Here is a 24381-nt window from a genome sequence, read left to right as displayed (position 1 = left end):
TTGTTGTTGTTGTGTGTCAGACCCCCCTCTCGCCCCCCTTCCTTTCAGGTCTGCCTCCATACTAAAAGCAAAAATGCCAATAAATTTAAGAAGTAATCATTATGCAGAATGGCCCTTGTGAGTTATATTTAGTTGTGGAAAGCACCATACTTAAGTACAATGTAGATGTACTTGTACTTGAGTTGATATTTCCATTTCAGGCTACTTTATACTTCTAGTCCACTAAATTTATTTCCCTTCTATAGTTACTATTCAGATGAATGTCCTACACGGAAAACACACGATACAGTTTAAAATAATATGATGTACCGCCACAGATTAACCTACTCAACAATATATAAAGTTGCTAAAAATGATTTAAAATGTTGAAGGATCAGCAATGATATTCCAATACATATGATAAATATCACACTTTGAACAAGGCTGTTTTGCATGGGTTTGCTGTACTTTTGATATTTTAAGGTCCTATTGTTGCTTATATTTCTGTACTTTTATTTGTGTCCAGTGCAGCAACACCTTTACTTGCAATGGAGTATTTTCATAGGCAAGTGTTGCTACTTTTACTTAAATAATACAGTACTTCTTCCACCACTGGTTTCTGTATGTCATTATATTATTTCTAATGCTGACCACATATTAAGGCATAATATTATGCTTTAAAAGGTAAGTTAGGCAGCATTTCAGTGCTGTGGCGGGTTGAGGTAAAGCCAGTTTTAACTATACTGTTAAATGGTTTAATCTTAAACAATTTATCATATTTTATAAACTGAACTGTGCTTTGACTTGTCGCCCATCTGTGTATTTGGCCGCTGAAAGCCTGTTTAAAGGATCAGAGTGTTTTTGTGGCGCCTTCAGGCGCCTCCGGATCGTTTTGCTGCCCCTGGGCTGGACGTCCTCCAGGGTCGACAGCCAACCCTCAGGATACAAGTGAGATCCAGCAGTGGAAACCCTGCACCTTCACCCTTAATCGTAACTGGCCTCAGGGAGCACTGAGGTGCGTCATAGGCTAGCAGGCTGTGGTGGTAGCTAATCAGCTGCTCATAGGGAAGCTGGAGCATTTCTCATATTTTTGTTAGTCCCTACATTACAAGCTTGCAATTTGAATTTGAGAAAATATTTGCAAACATACTATGAATTATTACAAAAGTCATCTTTTCATTATAATAAGGTGAAATTGCCTCGTAACTCATGAATACGTAAACATTTGATGATCCACACTATGAGAAATAACAAACGAAGAAAGCTCAAGTTAATTGTAATTTATTTCGTCATTAAAACTTGAAAACAAAAGTAAAGCGTGCATCCCTCCTCTGGTCGACAGACTGTTTGTCCTCTGCTGGGTGCCTCCTGGTGCTGCATCCGCAGCTCTGTGAGGGACAAGCAGGAAAAAAGTGGGTAGTGGAGATTATTAAACTGAAATTATTGTCCAGTATTAGTTTCTAGATTTCTTTACTCTTTGATGCTAATGTAACAAGCTTTTTGTTAACAAGCACAATGATATTTCACATCCATGGGTTAACGATATAAAGTGCAGGGAAACTAACATGGAGGTCATCCTGACGTCACCACAGTTGCAGTTGCTGATTCTTCAGTAGCTCTGGGATTTTAGTCAGACATCATTCTTCATTTTACCTACAAAACAAGAACAAAAAGGAAGTTATTCAACTGCTGCACTGACCCAACAAAGGCCTGGCAGAGATTAATAGTGAAAATGAGAGGGAACTGGAGAACCATGTGAAGCATTTTGTTCCAAAACTTCAAGGAGTAACTTAACAAATTAGTAAATTTAATGTCCAGACACTATTGATCACTGTTTCTTTATCATTGATTTAATAATATTTTATAATAAATTGACCACGGCCCTGTTTTAGTTTTAATTGCAATGAAAAATATCTTTTTCCAAAGAAAATCTGACATTTTCCGTCCAATCTGACGTACCCCGGGACACTCCACCCCACGCGCTGACATTCAGATACAGCCCTGAAGCGTCAGCGTGGACAGCGTGAAGCAGGGAAAGATTATGAGCATACTACTGAGAGTAGCAGCAGTAGAAATTCTGCCTCTACTACTTGTAAGGTTGTAGTTTACTGTGTTGAACAGTGTTATAGTGTTTGTGGCAAATTTAGACCCTCCCTTCGATTCGTTCATAATCCCCCACGTTTTGTCACTTTCCCCTACTTCTCCTGAAGCCTCGCTAGGCTAATATTAAGTTAATATTAAGGTGATGGGGTCAGGGTTCAAATTCCTTGTTTTGAATTTGCGGAGGAGATGTGTTCAAGCTAAAACAGGGTGTTAAGTTGCTCATTAAGGAATTAAAAGGACCAGGCACTTCTCGAGACACACTAGCGATTTTTCAAAAATGTACAGCATTTACAAATGATATTTAAGTTAATTTTTTAATTTTCAACTTTGGAAATAGTAAAATGCAATAAGTGGGCCTAACTACTTTGGATCTCACCGTGGTTAATCGATGTGGACTGTCAGCCTCCTTCGACTGGCCGAGGCTCCTGTGGCAAGAGACAAACAATGAGAGCCTGGTAGTGAACTGGTCAGCAGGTTTCAACCATTACTTTTTTTGTTTGTTTTTAATATACCAATACTGTTTTGAGGTTGCCCCCTTAAAAAAAAAAAAAAACAGAAGGACAGAATGACAGCCTGTGCATCTATGTGTGTTTTGTGTGTGCATGTGTTTGTGTGAGTAGTGACTGCAGATTCAAAAGAACAACATACATATCTTTCAATTGTAAACACAGGTTATGATGTTATAATGTGAACATGCATTACGAGTAAATAACTTATAATGTGTATGTCAGCATGAGGAGAGGTACAAATATGTAGTATGACGAAGTTCATATACAGATAGAGTTATAGAAAGACATCTCAGCACACTGAAGTATATTCATTTGTTCTAAAACTGCAGAGGGGACGAGACAAATTCAGGATGACGACATTCATATCCTCTGGGAAGGTATTTCTGTTCCCAAGCCACGTGAAGCTGGACTTCATACTGACACATCAGGGGTGTTACTGCAAAACCCCAAACAGAGCTAGGAGCTGCACATAACAGATGAGTAACCTGGTACAGAAGTTGGTCTTTTTCAGTGCAGACTTTGGGCAGTGCCCTTTTAGACGAGGCCATTAGAGGCCAAAAGGGTCATTCTGGCATCACACTCTCAGACAGGACATAGAAAAGATTTTTGCCCAATCAGGACTCAGGACTTAGTTAGAAAATGGATCACAGTGCAGAAAGATACATCTCGCAAGCCTCCAGGGCCGGATTCATGGCAGTGACTGAACACAGTGAAGTTTCCTCTTGATCAAAGCTCATCAGAGCTTGTGAGAACCATAACCTCCAGGGAGCACCACAGTCCTTTGCAGCTACAAGACAACTCCTACATACAAGAGACAAAAGGAAATGGCCGAAGTCGTCATGTACTGTACCTTTTTTCAACATGGCTGGCTGGTCACTGGCATGACAGGACATTCAAGTGTGATTGAGTGACAAAATATGAGCAGTACAGTACTGAGAGGAGAGAAGAAAGGAAGGAACAGAGTCCAGCACTACTGCAGAACTTATTCTGGTGAGAACTACGTTTCTCGCTTTTCCTCTGACAAACCATTGACTGCCAGCAGGACGAGAAATAATCAGAAATTAAAGGTTAATACATTTTTGCTGTGTCTGGTATGTCTAAAAAACACTTCAGCCTAAAACCAGAAACCATCATTTACATCAGGGAATAGAGTTTTGTAAAGGTCCCATAATACTTTTGGTAATGTAAACAGGAAGTACGATGTTGCCATGGATACAGAGTTACAGTGCGGGCTTCAAGTTGAGCCCTTGTTTACATTTTGGAAAATGTGCACCATAAAACTATTCCAAATTAACTATTAAGAGTTGCTGCTTAAAATACACCCATGGTTGTAGACACAACTATCATAGGATGACTAACACTGAAGAACACTTAAAAATGTGACTATTCCTCAGGGACGTTCTGCAGTTACAGTCAGAATCTTCTTTTCTATGATTTTTTTCCCCGTTAATTGCAATGGACACCGATGATGAGATATCCACCGGAAGCACAAGTCTCAATTAGTCTAAACATGTGCGTAACCATGTCAGTGTGTTCAGATTTGACTGAGCAAATGTTTTGAGTGCGTTTTTTAACCAAACTCTGGCAATTGAGCGCTAATGGGTTTTAAAACGCGTTAATTGCCTTCACAGCCACTGCTGCAGCTCAGACTGTTTACCTTGTTGATAAATGGGCCAGAAACATCAGCACAAGCTAGTAGCCCCTCCAGAGGTTGTACATAAAATTAGCAGTTTAGTAAACAGTACAAAGAAATTGTTTCAAGTACATTCCTTTTCCATTTGAAGGAAATTACTGAAAAATGTGTATTTTAAGTTACTCTTTGTTTTTGTTTTTTACACAATCATATACATTTAGAGTTGTGTTTGTGTTTCCTCCCCATACAGCACTTGTCTATTCTAAATAATGCAGTGGTGTTGCCATACAGGGAAAAAAAAAAACAACTTAGTGTAGATACCCAAGTGATAAAGTAAATCGCACGGTTATATTCCATTATTCCATAGACAAAGGTTGTGCAATACGTCAAAAACTGAAAGCAAGAAACACATGAACTGGGGAAATCAGTCATTATCAGTTTGAATTTAAATATTTTCATCTTTCAACAGAAAGATAAAATCCACACCAAGCTCCATCAGTCACAGACGTTGTGCTTTAAGGATCAAAGTACAGCAAACTGCACTGAGCATTGGATTAATACATGTCTTTTCATTTTCTACCGTCCCTCCCAGAATAACCCAAGCAGTACGTGACTTGATTCACTTCAAAACTGCAGACATACCAACCCAGAACCAAAAGAAATTCATGTTTATAGTTTTAGACATTTTACAGGCAGAGACAAAGGGAGTCAAGAGTAGTGATGAGTGTTGCTGATGTACACAACTCGATGATGAACAAAAAGTGCCAACTAATACACATTTTGCACAGTTTGTGTGATTTTACTGATTATGCGACAGTGATGCACACTGGGAATACTGCAAATTGTATTAATGAAAAGCTAAGATAGACGCATATACTGCAATAAGCTATTAAATGCAGTTATTAAAAGGCACCAATCCAAAACAATCAATTTCTGTAAGTTGTCTTGATCTGACATAACACTATTGGACTGTTGAAGATGAAAAAGAGGTGCAGCACAAAGACAAAACCACCCAAAGAGCTTTCTTAGAGAATTACAGTGGAGAATGCCATCGTGTGTGTTGGGCATTGTGTATGACTGAAACCCTTTTGTTTGCTGTTGTACACAACTGGTCTATCTCCACTGCTGATCACCTACTAGTTCATTGTTTAGTTGGTTTTATTACTTGCCATGCCAAAAAATAAAAACAGGATAGCCTTTTTATTTTGACTTACAAAGTTTGCAAAACATGACGAGTGTGTCAAGTTTCAGCACTATATTCCACACATCTGCATTTTCAAACGGTGGTGTTGAACCAGTGACTCAGCCGTCCAGTCAGTTGTTTTCATGCACACATACAAAGAAGCCAAAGTACTACAACCAAACACGCACACACACACTGCACGGGCTATAATGCTTCGTCGCACCCATACACAAAAAGGTTGAAGAACAGAGATCTGCACTGTGATGCCATTCTTTTTAAGTGTGATGCCAGAAGCCCTGTAAATGTCACTCTGAGCAGTGACATGGGAAAGAAGAGTTAAGTTATGAGAGAACTATGCATCTTGTATTATAAACATGGATGGGACACTTACCTTGCTCGTTCAGCTGATCTGTGTAAGCATACCTCTGGCTGTAGTGCAAAAAGTCCAGGCTTTACTGTCCACTGACTTCTGCAGAACTACTCATCGTCATTGTAACCCAACTGCAGAGAAGAGCCTCTACTGTGGACTGGGGCAGCCTGTCTCTGACAAGCTGGCTGACAGCAGCTAACGCACCTCACATTAACCCAAAGACATGAAACACACACACACACCCACCCACACAGGCACAACACACCATCCTCTCTTCAACCGTAAGGTGCATGGGCCTTCCTACCTCAGGCAGATGGGTGAATAAAGGCGGGTGGTCAGGTGTACAAGTGTAGTTTTTGCCAATAGCTTAAAAAGGTCAGGAATTTTCACAAAAGATGAATAATGTGGGTGGGGTGCAGGTGTTAAATGCCACGAGGCCATTGAACAAATCTTGACTAAGAACTTCTTTTTTAAAAAGGTTAATGGTAAAGTTTTGGTTGACATTTTTACTGGAATGAGGCAAAGTCCCTTTGTAACAAGGGACATCCTTGTTTCAGTCTTCTGTAACATTGGTTACTAAAGATTCTGTTACATGTGCTTGATGCTGCTTTAAATAAATCTTGACTAAGACGTTCTGCTTAAGAATGTCTTTGGTTTCAGTTTTACTCCAGTTGCAAATTCAAAATGTGTTGGCAATAGGAGACATCCCCATTCTGAAACTCTCTAATACAGTTACTTTACAGTCTGTTAAGTACGCTTGGCCCAACCTTCAAACAAATCTTGACTTAGAACTTCTCTTAAAAAAATATCAGCATCAAAGCTTAGATTTCCATTTTCACTTCAATAATACAGCCCTGTTTTTGACCTCTGTAATATAGTTACTGTTTTTTCTGTTAAGTCTGCTTGACGCTGCCTTTAAATGAATCTTAACTAAGAACTTCTCTTAGACCACATCAGTGCCAAAGCTTTCCATATTTACTTCAATAATGCAGTCAAAATGTGTTGGCAACAGACATCCCTGTTCCAAACCTATGTAATGCATTACTGTGTAGTCTGTTACGAGTGCTTGGCGCCACCTTTAAACAAATCTTGACTTAAAACTTCTCTTTATGAATAGCAGTTTCAAAACGACTTCATTTCCATTTCAAAATGTGTTTGTCACAACTGCTGTAATATCGTACACTGTGTAGTCTGCTACGTGTGCTTGGCGCCACCTTTAAATTAATCTCGACTTTGAGCTTCTATGGTTTTTACTATATCCCTTTTCAGACATGGAATACATAACATTACTGGCTTTGTCATGTTGTGAAAGTGACAACTTTGTCTTAGTCAAACATGGGTGACTTTCACATTAATGTTCCTCATGGCTTCGTTTAGACATGAAAAATCTGTTACGGAAAGAGCCATGGTTTGAGTTTGATATTTGGCATCTACCAAGTGAGATTAGAGAGTACAGGAAGTTGCATTTAACAACAGCTTCCCCTATGGTCCCATTAAGCTGCCTGGTTATCTCGTCTTCGGCGCGAAGGGAGAACAGGTCTCTGATCTAGGCGTTGGACCACCAATTCCAGTCACTTTTGCACCAATTTTTTGCTTGTGTTATCTTCAAGAAAAAAAAATAAAAAAAAATCTTTGCACTAAAATCTGCCACTTCCGAATTATTTCTGGGATTACGTTGGACTATTTTAAGAATCACTTACTAAACTGACGTGAATGCTTATCTATCAATGTAACGGCATTCATTCAGATTTGTTCTATGTGGAAAGGAATACAAAAATGTTATCGGGCCCGACTTGGTAAGACTGCCGTCGTAACTTTTACAGAATAGTGACCTGGGTGCTTATTCAGACATGAGACCTACACATTAATTTGCCATCGGATTAACAGAAAGGGGTGTATATCTGAAAGTGTCTTATTTTTACTCCAACAATGCAAAGTCACATTGTGTTGGCAATAAGGAACACCCCTGTTCTGAACCGCTGTAATGAACTTCAGTTCAATCGTCTTTACTTGTGCTAGAAGAATGGCCGAATATTAAAATCCTTCCACGGTGCAGTCCAAGCTATAGAGCCACCGCCCATCACGATCAATAATTGTTAATTTTTCAAAAACAGTTGCTATTTGCCCCTCGAGAATGACAGTTTTTCATTAACAAAGCTGCTCTGACAGAAGCTACATATAGCTTTAGCGGAATGTAAAATTGCTAAATCTGTGGTTACCACTGACTTTGAATTTCTTGGTTTGGAAAGTTCCTTCTCATAGTCCAACACCTTTAAAGATGGTCAAACCTGTTAAAGAAAAACAAATGGTACACAACACCAACACACATACACAACATTACAAGTTGTAAAATTTACACTTCAGTCCAATTGTGTTACCAAATCCACCTGAGTATTTGCAGTCCTGTTTTGTAGGATGTTGAGACGCTGTGTGGAGAAGGAAAACTGATGACATTTTTTTTTTTTTTTTTTTTACACTAGCAAAACACTAAATTAACCTGATATCATTTAGACGTACATAACCTAATTTAAACTATTTAACATGAACTTACTATACACCAAATTACATTACAGAAGTAAGATGTCTATATATTCATCTTTAAATTTTCACACTTAAGGCAAAAAATATGTAATTATCTTCTCAACATATAGTGTTAAGTATCTTTCACCTTTTCCCTATAATTTTCCATTTGCTTTGTGATCAATAAAATTACTTCAAGGGGATATATTTGATTTAAATAGTCCACATCCAGATGCTGTCCATAAAGTCAGCCACTGGACAGTCTCTGTTTACAAAAGAGTACTAAAGCTCACGTTGTGGTTAGGATGAAAATGTCTTTTTCCATCTTGATAATGTGAATAAAGCATCAAACATTAAATTCGTTTATCATTAATTTTATGATTTCCATTTCATTATTTTATGAACAAAACCGGTCACCTAGAAGATAGACATATCTCACTAGAGGCCGTCTACACAATATCAAGTCTGGAATAACCCTTAGAGCCAATCTAAGCCATGGTAAATAAAAAATCCCCAGTGGGCAGTTACGTTGCATGAATAGTTAGTTTCTAGATGGACATGGAAAATAACGAATACACTGGCACAGGTCCACCAACGGAGCAGTTGTAAACAGCTACCAGAAGAAATTTCACACCTGAAACTACAGAAACTGTGCGTCTATTCCCATAAGTTTTGTGAAAGTAATGACTCAAGTCTGCAATCATTAAAATAAAAATAATATAAATACAAATTATTAGAATTCCCATATCCCCATCATTTGATAAAAAGATCTAAATACATGTTTTAGCCACAGGAGTATAATATAATTTTCTATGAACCAGGATAAAACACTTGAAGTGATCTGTTAAAATTTGTGAATAAATTACCAAAATCCATCCATTAACTTACAGTCAACTGTGTTCTCCCGTTCGTAAAAAAATAAAATAAAAATCAAAGGTTTACCGGTGTAACTGTTCTATATACAGCTTTCATAGAAATTAGTCATGCAATATGAGTGCTATTGCTACATCTGCATTGTAACCTGACTTTCAATTTTATACTACAACTCAAGAGTCAAAATGTGTTGACGACAAATGGCTGCCTTGCTCCAAACCTCTGTGCATAGTCCCTTTGTAATCTTTTGCACAGTACCAGCTGAATCTTGCTATCTCTGGTAATTTGCACAAGTCCAGTGTTTAGGGTATTTCGCTCAAGTGTTCACGAGTCCATGCTATACAGCCACAAATTCCTCCACAGTCCACAATCTTTAAAGCTGGTCAAACCTGTTAAAGAAAAAATGTGTAAAAACAAACACGTAACATTTCAGGTGTACACTTCATGATATCCAATTGTGTTACCAAATCCATCCAAGTATCTGTAGTCCTCTGTTTTGCAGTCATTTCAGGTGTGTTTGGTGGGGTTCTCAGATGCTACACGAAGAAGCAAGATTTACATCTATGTAAAAAATCTTCAATACCCTTATATTTATAGTTCTTGTGCAGCGTGCATTATCATACGTTGCACGAGAAGAACACTACAATTAACTTTAAAAGGCAGTGTTTAACTATTCGACGAACTACCATATGATGCACTGAGTCATCCCGTTATAGGCCCATGAGTTGTCAGCCATTGGGCAGACACTTACTGTTCACAGAAAAGGACTATGCAAGTGACAAAATTAAAGCGGAAAGCCGCTTAGTGTTCATCATGAAAATGAGAAAAAGAATGGCATGAGGAAAAATATGACCAAGTTTTAAGCACTGAAAACTAGTGTCAGAAGCTAACAACAGGAGCTATTATGAACACAAATAATGTAACTGTCCACAAAATGTCAGTCAAGTTTTGTGGACTATGACTGGCTCTGCTTTATCTCTCAGCATGTTTTCATCACAAGAATGCAGTTAAATGTAATAATTATCCTTGTCAAGGTTTAAGTAAAGTAAATGAAACGTGTTGAGTCTTAACAGTTTACTTACACTCACTGTTTCAGTCCAACCCCGCCTACTACAGAACTATGAAAAATGCTTGCCAGGGCAAGTCAATGAATGGAGGCAGGTGTCCATTTGATGCCAAGGTGATGTCGTAATACCTCTAAACAGGTACTGACATCGTTACTTGAGGAGGGCCCCGAGTGGGCAGCAGAATGCATGTCAAATGCTAGGTAACATATACAAGGAGGGTTAAAAAAAAAAAAAATTCAGCCATGTTTGTGCAGAGTTTGACACTGGAAAACAGTTTTTACAATTGTCTGCTTAAGGGGAAAGTTTCTGAGCAGGACTTTGTAACATCACAACTAGTTTGGAAACCATTGGTGGTGCAAAATACGAACTTTTACAGGTGTGCTGTAGAGACCTGAAGCGTCCAGAGTAGGTACAAAAGACAATAGACTTTTCAGTGAAGTCATCTTGTCTCTAATAATTAAACCTTTTCAACAATATCTTCATATTCACATATTCTGAATTTTTCAATGAAGGAGGAGTAGAAGAATGTAATTAAGAACGTTTAATGAGGTAATTCAACTTCTCTTTGGGAAAAAAAAACAAAAACTTATCAGACACAAATTATTATGCAAAGCAGAGAATTTTTATGAATCATAAAACATGTCTGAAGGGGATCTTTAAAAGTGACTGATAGGGTTTCATTACATAAAAGGCATTAAATCAAATTTTTCGTTCTCTCCTCTGAATTTTCTCTAGAGAAAGGTCAAAATAAAACTGTGAACATGTTAAAGCTTGTCACGGTTACTTTCAAGGCTTTGATGCCTGGTTAAAAGGCAGGCAGTATAGTAAGCAATTATTGAATTACCCAGACTCTGAAAACTATTAAATATTTTTCTGTTGATACAGTTTGTGGGCTCTCGCTGCTTGTAATATTTCCACAAGTGACAGCAATGTCACTATTTAGACACATCAACCCATCCTGAAGCGCAGCAAAAGTGTGGTCAACAGACACATGTAAATGTAAACCAGTTAATGACAAGAGGCAAGTGTATTTGTTGTCCAAGGCTGGCCCAACAATAAGTCTAAAGCTGAACTAGAGAAAAAAAAAACTAAATGAAAGTGCTGTGGTCCTCACCTGTGCGCAAGTAACATACTAGGGGTTGTATATTACCAACATTGACTACAGAGGATGCTGAGAGAACTTTCTTCAGCCATATAGCTTGTCTATGCCAAAAGCCACTTAAGAATATATCTGTGCAACACAATTAGATTATATTAGAATTCACAGTGCAAAAACTTTAGATTTAACCAAAAAACAAAAAAAACTGATCAGACTTCCTTCTGTGAAAGGAACAGGATGTAAAAGGAGATTCACAAGCTTGAGAATGTGAAATATCATTATGTCTTGACAGTACCAAAAAGTGGAAAAAGGAGCAGCATAGACGGGCCGTAAATTCCAGTATGAGCCTTATCCATGCAGTTTACTTTGCTTATAATTCTGAAAGCTAGTGTACAGGTTTAGACTCACGATTTCTTGTCTTCTAAAAGTTCCAGCTCAATGAATGCTTTGTCAATGAAGTACTGCTTGTGCAATTTTAGGATTTTTATTCATTTTCTGTGTTTGCTGACTTTAGTATGTTAGACAAGCATCTATAAAACTGGAGCTAAAAATAATTTGTCACTTAGACTTCTGTCTGAAGGGGTAACCTCTTTCTTACATGTGAGGACTGATATTTTAAATCGACAGACAGATAAACTCGAATACATTTTTGTTTAAGTTTCTGGTCGTTATTATGCTTTCACAACTCACTACCATGAATAACTTCATAAGTCCAACTGAGCTCCTTGCCAGTCATGCAAAGGCAAATGGTTTGAAGGTGGTATGGACATTAGATCCAGATACAATTTTATGCCAGTTCCTTCAGCCATGACTTCCTTCTGTTTTCCTTTTACACATCAAATCTGTAGACTTTTGTTGAACCCACAAGTCCATAACTGAAAATAACTATGTTTACATGCAGGTTTGTAAAGAAAAATCTGCCAAACTCATTGGCCACAACTGTTTTTCAACTAACATCCACGCAGTTTTTAACATATTTATATTGTAGCCACCTAAAGGAATGAGATTATAGTTATCTTACTTACTTAACCGCAACAGCCATTACACTTTTTAAAAACACATGAAAATTTGTAACTCTCTTGCACAGGGGCCGTCTTTTACACCGACGTCACGGCTAAAAGTGAGTTTAAACGTTTCATTGTGTCCAATAAAACATGATTAATACTAATACACCCCCAACTGGGACAATAAAGCCTAATAAAAGGAGCTCAGGAGCAACTGACCTGTCGCTTTTATAAATGGCATAGATCTTATAATTTAAAAACAAGGTCTAGCTCCTAAGAAGGTGGCAACACTAACTGTAAGGGCAGTTTGTAGACTGTCAATTGCTGTTATCCTTCGGTATACTGGACTGCATGTAAACGTAGTCGATAACCCCAGGCTCAGAGGCACACACTAATGTGGACAGTGTGTCCGTGACAGACTGAGTATGTGATATGAGCAGAAAGTGTTCGTAAGGAGACCAATGTCTGTCCACTTGGTAACCTACAACCACAGACTATACCACAGGCTTTCTTAAAGGTTCTATGTGTAGTATTTCTGCTTTCCTGAAGCATGACTATAAAAGCAGAGTTACTGAATGAAACGCGGTAAACAACTTAGTGCAGACACTTAAATATGAAAAATGGCTTTATAAGTTTAAATGCCTCAGTTTCCACTGAGGGCAGTATTTGTTGAATGGAACTCCATACTTGTTATTAAAATACGTTATAACTTGGGACTTCTGTACATCTTAAGTGCCGGTGCTGCCTGGTCAACAGACATCTTAGCAGATGCTTAATGTCTTACCAGTGCCATTCTTCATATATATACAATTTTGACTACTTCTGTGTTAGGTATAATAAATTCTGACAGTTTGTTCGAGAATACCAGTTGTAATGGGTGTCGGCTAATTATCTGAATTTGATGGGAAGAATATAAGAAGAAAAGAACAGGGTGGAGCATTTGCAGTGAGTATCTGCTTCAGGCAGGACAACGTCTTGAGTTGTGTTATACACATCACTGAACGAAAGAGGTCAGGATTGTGGCAGAGATAACACATAGACCCTTTAAGACCTAATGTGGCAGATGTATCCACATTATTATATTCGAGCAAACAACCAATTAGTTTCATTTTGAACGCAATATACGTTTCAACTTTTAGGAATAAATATTAAAGGTTTGTCCTGATAGAACCAATTTGTCTTTATTATAATACATGCTTTTACTCCAAATGTATGGCACAAAACACAGCCATAGAAAGTTGAGAAAAATGTTACAAGTATCACTTCACGACGACTCACAGAGCATAATACATCTAGAAAAGAAAATTGTACATGGGTCAGAAAGAACTAACGGATCACATGAGGGTGACCTACCTTTCCATACTACTGACAATACAAAATAAAAAAATGAAAATATTGACTTTGTCATAAAATGAGCAAATTGTCAGGCTAAAATGCAGCAACAATTGAAACTTAAACTTAAATACAAGAAATGCGACTCAACATGTTTGTTTTGGAGAATCTATACATATGTTGCTGCTGGGAGCATCAAAAAAGCAGGATTTAAAAACGGGGTTTCTTAGACGGACCATCAAACTCCTCACGGACCCTGCCGTACCCGGGGTTACCAGGACCCATTCCCCTAGGACCACCCTGGGCAAAGCGCTCATTGCGCTGTGGGGGTCAATTTGCCAGGGAGGCAGATAGGACGGCGGGGGAATAAGTTATGGGAAAGGGTCAGTGCGCAAGCACACAGTTCATGTCCATGTGGAGATGTACAAAAAAGGTATGGCAATAGAGGTGGTTTGTTTTATATTGTGAGCAGATTTACAACACAACCAGCAGGAGACACATCCGAAGAAACCGTTCGTTCCAATATGAAGGTCCACAGGTGCCACAGGTTACATACGGAAAAGGAAGAGAGGGTAATGCTTTCGTTAGTCAGTGCCTACCTAGCATGGTCTCTCCAGTGCATGCCAAGACTTGCCTATAGCCCTTGCTGTTTATCGGATATCGCATTTTGTAAATGCTGACCATATTTACCTCTTCATGATCATTAAATATGGAAGATACATACTCAAATCTCTTGATAGGGGGTATTTACAAGATAAAATTTATAAATTTTGGATCAATTATGAATAAGGAATATGAATTATATTTCTTTTGCTGCAAGCACAACTCATGTTTCCTTAGAAATTTGGAGAAAAATCTACGAAAATTAAGTGGCAACGTAACAAATTCTGAATCAAGGGAGTTCCGAGTTTCCTGCAAAGAAATAATGGTGTTTTAATCTGCTGTCCAGCTATCACAGAACCTCATAAGGCACTGCATTGATAAAAAGGTAAACACTTAATTTATAGTCCCAAACTTGGCCAGAATCTGAAGTACAGGGACTGTACCAGAAACACATGTGTACAATATTGGCACAGTAAAATGTCAACATGCACAAGAAATTCAGCTCAACCATTTATCCAACAAGAAAGCAATTTGTTCATCAATATGCACTTCCTATGCCAATTCAGACAAGTTCTGTGAAACTAGAATAGAGTGAGAAAGGGTGAATGAAAAGCCAAAAATCCAAGAGGTGGGGGGGTGGGGGGTGGGTGCTTCAATTTACAACATGAGGCTACGATGGATAAATTACAGTAACAATAGAACATGGAACATATTGTAGTAAGACTGTAGAATATGAACATGTCTTGTACTGGATCTACCCTATATTAATCTGCTCAGCCTACTTAACTATCAGATACTTTCACTGAGCTTCACTTTCAAGTGTGACTATGAAATTACAATGTGTCAAGATGCAAACTTCATGCACTTTAATGGTTTGTGAAACTGATGCATTGCCAACATCGACGATGTTAACAAGCTAGAACCTAAAAACCAATTCAAAAGAAAGTCTTCTAAATGACTTTAAAAGGTAAACTGTGCATGAAGTCCAAAGCAAGACTAAAGATTTAGGCCAAACAAATATTAGCATGAGTAAACAATTTGTCAAAAGCTACAAATGTATAGCACACCATTTTTCAAATACAAATCCTGTTTCAATAAGTTTCAGCATATACACGCTTTTATATAAAAGAACAAAGTCTGTTGAAAAGTTAAGTATTCTGGAAATGCTTTTCATTCAGGATTTACGATGTTATCACACATATAGCCGCTGTTACTGTCAACTGTAATCCGGAAACAAACCTAACATTGGTACTGCAATTCTGCCAGAAGCATAGATCTTGGGCTTGGTCCACTATTCACCATCATCCTAAACACAAACTCACAAGGCTACACCTGCCCCCATCAATCAATCCTCCTGTAATATACAATTTTGACTATTTTGCTCTAGATTTAATGCCTTATACCATCAGCCTGCACTAAAAGCTTTCTAAATGCTCAGGTACATAAAAGAGGTTGATGAGAAGGTAAAGAATGCTGGTCCAGAAGATGAGCTACAACCCTACCGCAGATCTCAAATTGGCTTGTAGCACAAAAGGAGCTTTACACAAGATTTCACATTGCCACCCAAAAATATGCGTAGCCTGTTCATATACAACTTAATTTTCTCTCATGACAGATACACAAAACTGCTAGCACAGTATGAAAAAAATGGGTTTAAAACTGGATAACCACATTGTCAACGGTTACGGGAAAAAAAAACACTGGTAGATGCCATTCCGCCTCCGGTCAAGAAAAAGTGCCTGTCCAGCTCACATGAGACAGGGCTTGCAATATCAGTCCACTACACAAACTGTGTGATAAGAGTGAGAAGAGCCACTGAAGTCTGACTACAGCGGTCAGAGAGCACACTGGAGAGCAATTTCTTTTTATTTAGTGCAGGCTGATGGTTTCATAGCTGGAAAGCAGTAAGACTCAGGTGAAGACAACTGAGGGGGCTTGGCTTGCCATTGAAAGAAACCCTAGCAGGCAGGCAGCATATCTGTCACATTCAACAACCAGCAAGCCACCCCAAAACGGCTGGGACACAAATCATTCACGTTCTCCCATCCTGCTCGGCCAGCTGGCTTTTATATTTAAAATCAGCTAGGAGTCTTTCCAACAAAAAGGAAAGCCGAGCACAAACTACATTAACTATTGATCTTCCCAAAGTGGGATACGTTACCATTTCGTTGCCCATCAAGCCTCCTGAGGACGATCCCATTCCCTGCTGTCCCTCAAAGCCCATTCCGCTCATGGGGAACTTCTGGTTGGATGCACCAAAGGGCATATCTAACAGAAACAACACGAGATGAATTCACGTACACACCCATCACTTGAAATAAATACCTGTTGATAGCAAAGCTGATTTAGTATAATCAGACGAGATATTACATTTACATTGATAGCAGTCGGTTATTTTAAAAGAGAATTCTGTATTAGATACATATATACTAATTTGCCAGTTTTCTAGGTTAATTTGACTAAAACTAATGCAGTGTAATTCTACACCCCTTTAATAAATCTTACTTTCACATCGTTCGGTCTTAGTAAAAACTGTGAGGGAGATTTTGATTCAACTTTGTGGTGATGTTGGAGGCTGACGATTGTTGTGCCGTCTAACTGTATTGTCTTATGCTGAGAGGCATTTATAACATTTAGTCACTGATCAGGGAGAATCAGAGATACATGGGATGGAGCCTGCTGCTGGTGCCTTGTGAGTTATTTTTTTATCTTAATCTCAAGGAAATAATATTTAAAAATAGATAACTTACCACCCATGCCCAAAGCTCCACTGGGATTCATTCTCATTTCCCTGTCCCTCTGTAATAAAAAGCCAAATACAAGAACCTTACGATTAAAACAGGCAAATACTGATTAAGTATCTGACCTCTTTGCACATAAGTTTATTTTTGTATTCTGATGTTAAGTTTAACTCACATCCATGAAGTTGCCCATCCTGTAGTTCTCCTCACGTTGACGGCGCATCTGTTCTTCCATCTCCCTCTTACGAAGCATCTCCTCCTCCCGTCTGCGTCGCTCTTCCTCTTGTCTGTTTCAAAACAGAAAATATTCAACAACATGTGATCAGGTGAGCGTCACTGTTAACCGATATGATCTAAGTTTGGACTCTTCTTATAACCGAGGAGAGCACTGGCCAAAATTCAAGAATTTACAGATCAGCGTAACACAACTGAAAGTGAAGGAAGACTATTGTGTTTATCAGAGGATGTCAGGATGACTAACATCAATCTCAATCAACAACCAAACAATTCTAATCAACGCAAATACCTGAGTTGCATCTCCTTCCTCTTTTGCATCTCCTGACTGTGCAACTCTTCCATGCGCCGCAGCTCCTCCTGGCGCCTCAGTAGATCTGCACGGATACATGAAACCTACCTAATTAATAGTAGTACTAGCAGAAAATATGATCAAACAGCTGCAGGCCTTCTTTTCTTTATTGAACCTGACAACATTACCACTACACTTGCCTTGTCGGAGGAGATTAGCCTGGTGCTCATGATAGGCATCCTCCATCTCACTTTCGAGCTTCTCACGGGCCTCACGCATGTTCTTCTCCACCTGCTGCCTCTGCTGCTTCTCCATTTCATCTAGCGACTTCCAGCGCTTCGAGTACTCAAATTCGAAAGTGCCTGGGCGAGCAAATCGAGGAGGTTCCTCACGCTCTCTGTATACACAAGACACAGTACATACCAAACTTTATTGCCAACAGTGCTGTACTGAAATGAGAATTACAAGATTTTATTCCCATGGTTATTATAGGCACAGAATGAGTGGGACCTGTGGAGTTCTCACAAATAAAAGCAATTTCACTAAAAGAAAAACTGCATATGAATAAATACTACAACGCCAATGCTTTGTAATATCATGCCTACAAATATGACTCTACTTGGGTTGGCTGCCAAGGTATATGGCCGGCAAAGTATATAAACCCCATGCAAACAAATGGAATCTAATTCTGTCGGAAACACGGGCATGGGTCCAAAAATATTTTTCAGGTCGGTGGGAACAAATGTCTGAACAGGAGACAGTCCCTTTTAACATGAAGTAAATATTAAAATACCTAAATATTTTAAAACTTATCAATATATTGAATTAAGTCACTCATTAGTAGTCAGCTTCATATTGTAAATGGTATGGGTGTCAGTGCTCATTGTCAGGCATGATCCTAAATCTCCTACCCTTGCTTCACAAACGTCAACATCTGCCACTCTGCACAGAAGATTGATCTGTAACAGCTGCTGTCCCTGAACCACTCTACCCTCCCCCAATATCCACATCACACCATCTGCTGTTCACTAAGCAATGACTTGGAGAAGCATTGGAAAGACTTAAGTATACCTTATCCAACACAAAATCAAAACTGTTCTATTTCTCTCTTTAAGGACAAACCCATGACGCGAGTGTGATTAACAGTCACACACTTACGCTTGATATCTGGGGTTCTTCTGTGCCAATTTCTCTGGGAGACCATCTTCATCGTCAAACTGCTCCAGAGGCTCAACAATAACAGGCCTGGGTGACCTGAATGGAATGAAACAAACAAAAAAGACAAATAAGCAAGGGTTTCGAGCATCTTTTATTGACATGTATTGGATCAATATATACAGTGGAAAAGTGCTCTTTTCTAACGCTAACTTCACTTACGTGGTGAGCAGGAATACGCCCTCATTGCACCGGTCCAGGGCTTTTCTGGCAGCAGGTTTGGACGCAAATTCAACAATGCCCCTGCCTGTGGAACGCCCACGATCATCTACAATGACAATGGCCCTCTCGACCATTCCAAACTGTGAGAACGCTTCTTCCAGGAGCTCGTTGGAAACAAACGGTGACAGATTCTTCACAGACAGGGCTGCAGAGTGTGTGGCAAACCGGACACGCAGAGGTCTGCCTTTCATTGGTGTGTCATCCAAGTCTGCCTTTGCTATCTCTGCAAGTGCACGGGACTCCTGCAAGAAAACGTAATATAACTATTAAGGGATCTTTTCCAACCAATGAATCATTCAATAATCCGTTGCAATCTCCTCAAAATTATCGTTGGCTGCAGGCCTACACCGTAGTGTAGTAATCCTAACTCAAACACAATCACAACTGATAACTTGTATCCATCACCACCATGAATATATTTATGAGAGGGATGCCTTACCAATCGGATGAAACCAAAGCCTTTGCTTTTGTTGATGAAGACCTCGCTTGGCTCCCCATATTTTGCAAACAGTTTCTTGAAATGTTCCTCGGTGATGTCGCTGGGCAGGTTACCGATGAACAGACGACACCGCTGCGTGTATGTCTTCTCACCGGGTTTCAGCAGCATGGACAGCGGTGCCTTAAACCCCTGCTGTTTAAGAAGAACAACATGGATTGATTCTCTCAAGTCTCAGTGCTAAACCAAATAATACCATTATACACAGACAGCAAACACAAAAATGGGTGGATAAAAAACAGGGACGAATACATTAAATTAAGATTAATATGTCAAATTGTATCAAATAGCTGTGCTTATTTACGTGTTAACGCTCATCCGTGCCTTTATTTCACCAACCGCCCATCCCCCATAGACCGTATGTGCTCAGAGAAAAAAAACAAAAAACTATATTCTACCGACTTAATTTTCGGCAAACAGGCGTAAACGACATGAATGAAGATATCAGGTAGAGAAAAAAAATCAGTGTCAAACGAACACTTGTTAGCTATCAAGTTTTTTGCTACGACAGTTTTCGCCTTTTTGACTACCTGGATTTTTGGACAAGATGGCGGATAGCTGAAGCGACTAAACTGTGGTGCGCGTGATTTCTATAACAGCTAGTACCGCCATCGGTTGGAGCAGGCTAATAGCCTAACACTAAGTGACTGTGGAGGGAATGCGAGGTAACTCCGCCCGCTCGGACCGGACAACGTTAAGAATCGAGCGTACTCAGCCGTGCCGACCGACTAGCACGAGCTAACAACAATGACCGCTGACGCCATTAAGGCTAGAAAACGTTTCACAAAGAAATGCACCGACCTGTGGCACGTTCCCGCCTGACCCCGCTGCAACCGGGTTTGTGGCCCTTTTCTCCGGCTCATCGCGCTCCAGTTTGGGCTTCATATCCGGCGGCCCTGGCCTCTGGCCTTGTTGGGGGCCTATCCTCTGGCCCGGCTGTGGACCGGCCTTCGGGCTCGGATGTGGAGGCTGCTTCTGCTGCTGTCCGTTAGCGTTTCCTACCGGTGACTTCAGTTGCTGGTTCTGATTCTGGTTCTTGTTGGCCTGGTTGGGTTGAGGGGGGATCATGTTAGGTTTCGGTGGTGGGGACTGAATCTTCGGCTGAGGCGCAGGGGTTGTCGGTTTCCGTTGCTCCTGCTGAGCCGGTTTCTGCTGCTGCTGCTGCTGTGGCTGCGGCTGCTGCATCGGGCCTTTCATCGTGAGAGCCGGGCCGGGACTCGGCGGAGGGATGATAGGCATCGACTGGTTCTGTTGTGGTTTCTGTGGAGTCGTCTGTGGTCCCTGATTTGGCGGTCTAGTTAAGTTATTATTCGCCCCCCTCCGATTTTGGTTCTGATTTTGAAAGGGATGGTTCCTAAAATTTGGGTTTCCCATTAGTCCACCCCGTATCGGCCCGCCGGGCCCAGCGCCTCTGCGTGGCTGGAACTGATTCATCCCGCCGCGATTATTGTTAAATCGAGACATTGATTCTTATATCAGCGAAAACTATTACTGAAATACCCAAAACGTTTTAAGTTTGCCTAACAACTGCCTCCTAAAGGTAATCGCAGGTCGAACTTCTCAAAATGGCGACTAACGGCTGTGCATGGAAGAGTCTTTCTTTCTCCGGCACAGTGAGAACCGCCCAGCCGCGTTCATTGGTCTGCTGCGCGGCAGGAGGAGTTATCAGAGCCGGGGAGCCCTTTTTTTTTTTTTTAATTGTTATTTTGTTTTTGGTTTTTTTTTCATTATTTAGTTGTAAGAATTTACAAACAGTCCGTGATACCAGTTCATTTAACAAGACAAAAAAAGTTACATCAGATAATGATAGAATAACATAATAATAATAAAAAATTTTGGGGAAAAAATGATGAATTTAGTGACAGACTTCTTAAAATTTCTGAGTAAATTTTACCTACTGAGAAGCATTTCAAGTCTGAGAGATTCAAAGTCACATTCAATTTCAATTCGCTTTACGGATATGAAATTACCCCATTTAAAAAAACAAAAAATGTTAACAATATTGCATAAATTGTTATCCTTACATTCAACATAAGTGATCATTTTTACCCTTCAGTGATAGTCGCATGTGTTGTTTGGCACAATATATGACTTTCAAAGTCTTTTTCCAGAATGTAATACATTATGGGCAACCATAGAACAGATGAGTTATACCTATGCAGTCTTGCAGAAAGTACATTTGTTATCAACATCTAGAAATCTTGAAATGTACATGTTTGTTGGATATATTTTATGTGAAATTTTCATATGCATTTCTCTAATGTTGTTTGTGATGCACAATCAATGCATCTTTTACTCATAATGTCAGTGTTGTTTATATAAAGATTGCAATCGAATCTAGGAACCTCATGTTGCTTTTTATAGCTTTATTATTTATTCTAATATACCGTCGTCAAGTAGTTGACCATTAGATTCAAATAAGTCTCTTAATTAGATGGTGTTTCTCTCTGCCCAAAAATTTGTACATGTAAGGACTTGTTCCGTTTAGTAATAAATTCATTGTTCCATATGATAGACTCGTGTGGGGAAAAGTCATGTGAGTAACACAGTTTCCACACCATGAGAGCTTGTTGATAGAATTTGGATAGTTTTACCAGTAACTTTGCAATACAATGGTAACATGTCGATTAAAAAATGAAGAGCTCCCACTTCTTTAAATATGTTGTGTGGAATGAAATACCATAATGACACTGGAGCTTTTAAACATTCTTGTGTCCATTTTACCTTAAAGATATTATTCAAGTCCATGAAGTCCAATAATTCGAAGCCACCCCACAGCTTTGGATCCAGCGAGCACTGCTTTCTTTAGATGATGGTGCTTATTTTTCCACACAAACTTCTTAAATATGTTATTAATATCATGTTGAGTGGTGAGCATTGATGGAAAGAGGTGGGTGGGCAAATCTTGAAACCCTAGCCGGGGAGCCAGTCTGATTGATTTTGTCTGCTTTTGGTCTTAAATAGGAGTGGGTGATGCCTTAAAATTTGGTTTCCGTCCATGACCAAGTAATGGCCGATCATATGGTTTTACAGTGTCTTCAGTGACATGGCCCGATTAACCTCCTGAGGGGCCCCAGGGCAAGGATTTCCGGTTTGGCCCCTATTGACCCCTGCTGTACATGTCAGTTTCATAATTTCCCCAGGCACCCAGAAACCAACCAGATCTCTAGAGCTGCAATGATTGGTTGACTTATCAATTTGTAATGTGAGAAAAAATTAATTAGTTTGGATAACTGATTAATCGTTTAAGTAGAAGTCAAGATTCAGGAAAATGAAACTGTCCTTTTTATATCTTTCATAGAGAGTTTTGTTGATTCCTTTCATCCATAAACTTTATGGTGAAACAAAAAGCCAAAATTGGTTCACAATCATTTCTTCTTAGTCTTTCTGTGTTAAGCTGTTGAAGTGGCACTGAAGAACTGATGACTTGTTTTGATGTAGGAATTGTGACTTGAGTACCAGGAGTTAAAACTTTGAGATTTATAAAACAATGACTTGTTCCTTTCTCTGTCGTAAGGCTTGACAGTATTGATTCAAGCATTAATGACACCTTTTTCCAGTAGAGGACACTTGTGTTTGCTGAATTCTAGATTTTATAAATAGGTCTGAATTTTTATTTTCCTCATGTCTATCTTCCACCAAGTTAATCCGCCATCAGATATGTATCCAACTCCAGAAAATGAAAGATGCACAACTCAAATTGACTTTTTTTTTGTCATTTATTCCGCATACAGGTGTTTCGGAAACAAAATAAGAGGAGAGACCATCAGTCTCGCCTCAACATGTTTTCTCAATGCTCATCATTATAAACAGACACACACAAAAAAAAGGATGAGATGACAACAGTGACAAAACGCAACAAACGTAAGTCCAATAAACAAATAAAACATGTAAAAAGTTTAATCGATGACAACATACAACTCAGGAGAAAAGACACGAGACAGTGCGACATTGTCACAATTTCGGAATAATAAAAAAAAAAATTGATGGTGTCAAAAGAGGAGAAAAAAATAATCTAATGAGAATCGAACAACGCAGGGCTGCATCTGAGATTTAGATTGACGGGAAAATATAAAAGGACTCGAGGAGATAAAAGAGACATTCATTGTTTTGTGAACAACAATCAAAACAGATGTCTTTTGTCCTTTAACTGTTTTTTTTTTTGTTTGTTTTAAAAATCAGGTTTGAGAACAGCAGTATAGAACAAGTAATCATGAGGAGAGCAAAATTAACATTCACAAAGTAAAATGCAGAACACCTGATATATATATGTTTAAGCACACACGACTCCTCAGAGTTACACTCCTATGTCCAAGGATCACAAGTTGTTCAAGATTAACTTTTTTTCTTTAATTTGTAAAATCAACCTTCAGTTATGTTGGAATAGCTTCTTGCCAAAGCCTTCCCAGTGTATAGCCTTTTTTTTTTTTAAAGAAGAGAACTGTAATAGTGTTGGGTTAAACTTTAAATCTGACCTTTTATGTTCTGTTAGTGGGTTACAGTAAGTTGCCAAAGGAGGGAGCTGGTAACGGAATATTTCTTTTTACACTGTCTTGGGGATAAATAAGTCTGTATTATTCGTATTTATTTGGTCTGTGTTAGTTTTAAACTCAACACTGCTTTGGTGGAAGAAGATATGGAGGAAGCAGGTTTTCCCAGAGTTTAAAACAACCAAAACCATTTGAAAAAAAATCAACTGGGACTAATGGGGAGGAGGCTGTTCGTCGGGTGGATGCTGCTGAAGCCATAAAACTTGAATGGGTCTAAAGACAGAATGCCGGTGGGAGGAACAGTGAAACGAGTCATGGTGTGCAGTCTGTGCGGGTCTACAACCATCTGGAGGGATGCATTATTTCATGCAACTCGAAGAAGTAATCTACTTTTTTTTTTTAAAAAGGAATTCAAC

The 24381-nt window shown here is 39.1% G+C and overlaps 1 protein-coding gene across 5 annotated transcripts; it reads right to left on the bottom strand.

The window, feature by feature from the left end:
* Positions 1–1256: 1256 nt before the first annotated feature.
* On the bottom strand, positions 1257–21116 carry sfpq (splicing factor proline/glutamine-rich). Of its 5 annotated transcripts, XR_005706725.1 has the most exons (12): positions 20277–21116; positions 19419–19610; positions 18920–19221; positions 18701–18796; positions 17743–17939; positions 17543–17627; positions 17192–17303; positions 17026–17074; positions 16437–16543; positions 2459–2507; positions 1545–1632; positions 1257–1367 (listed from the first exon to the last, which is right to left on the bottom strand). XR_005706725.1 is itself a non-coding variant. In XM_040121955.1 (10 exons), the coding sequence occupies exons 1-10, from the start codon at positions 20937–20939 to the stop codon at positions 13883–13885; spliced, it is 1914 nt and encodes a 637-aa protein (XP_039977889.1). In that variant the 5' UTR covers positions 20940–21116; the 3' UTR covers positions 13500–13882. The 5 variants fall into 5 exon arrangements, 4 of the variants coding, with proteins under 4 accessions (XP_039977889.1, XP_039977890.1, XP_039977892.1 ...); XM_040121955.1 differs by lacking the exons at positions 1257–1367; positions 1545–1632; positions 2459–2507 and adding an exon at positions 13500–13993; XM_040121956.1 differs by lacking the exons at positions 1257–1367; positions 1545–1632; positions 2459–2507 and adding an exon at positions 13500–13993 and having other exon boundaries at positions 19419–19607.
* Between the last annotated feature and the right edge of the window lie 3265 nt (positions 21117–24381).

This window comes from Xiphias gladius, chromosome 24, assembly GCF_016859285.1.
Source record: "Xiphias gladius isolate SHS-SW01 ecotype Sanya breed wild chromosome 24, ASM1685928v1, whole genome shotgun sequence".
NCBI lineage: Eukaryota > Metazoa > Chordata > Actinopteri > Istiophoriformes > Xiphiidae > Xiphias > Xiphias gladius.
The sequence above is the reverse complement of the archived record's forward strand: the minus strand, read 5'-3'. Positions and strand labels throughout refer to the sequence as shown.

Excerpts from the sequence above, each read along its gene's own strand:
- sfpq (XM_040121955.1), bottom strand. The coding sequence starts at position 20,939 with ATGTCTCGATTTAACAATAATCGCGGCGGGATGAATCAGTTCCAGCCA. Across the intron at positions 17,304-17,542 it reads AGGAAGGAGATGCAACTCAG|ACAAGAGGAAGAGCGACGCA; the intron begins GTATTTGCGTTG and ends GTTTTGAAACAG. Across the intron at positions 16,544-17,025 it reads TGGAGCTTTGGGCATGGGTG|ATATGCCCTTTGGTGCATCC; the intron begins GTAAGTTATCTA and ends TGTTTCTGTTAG.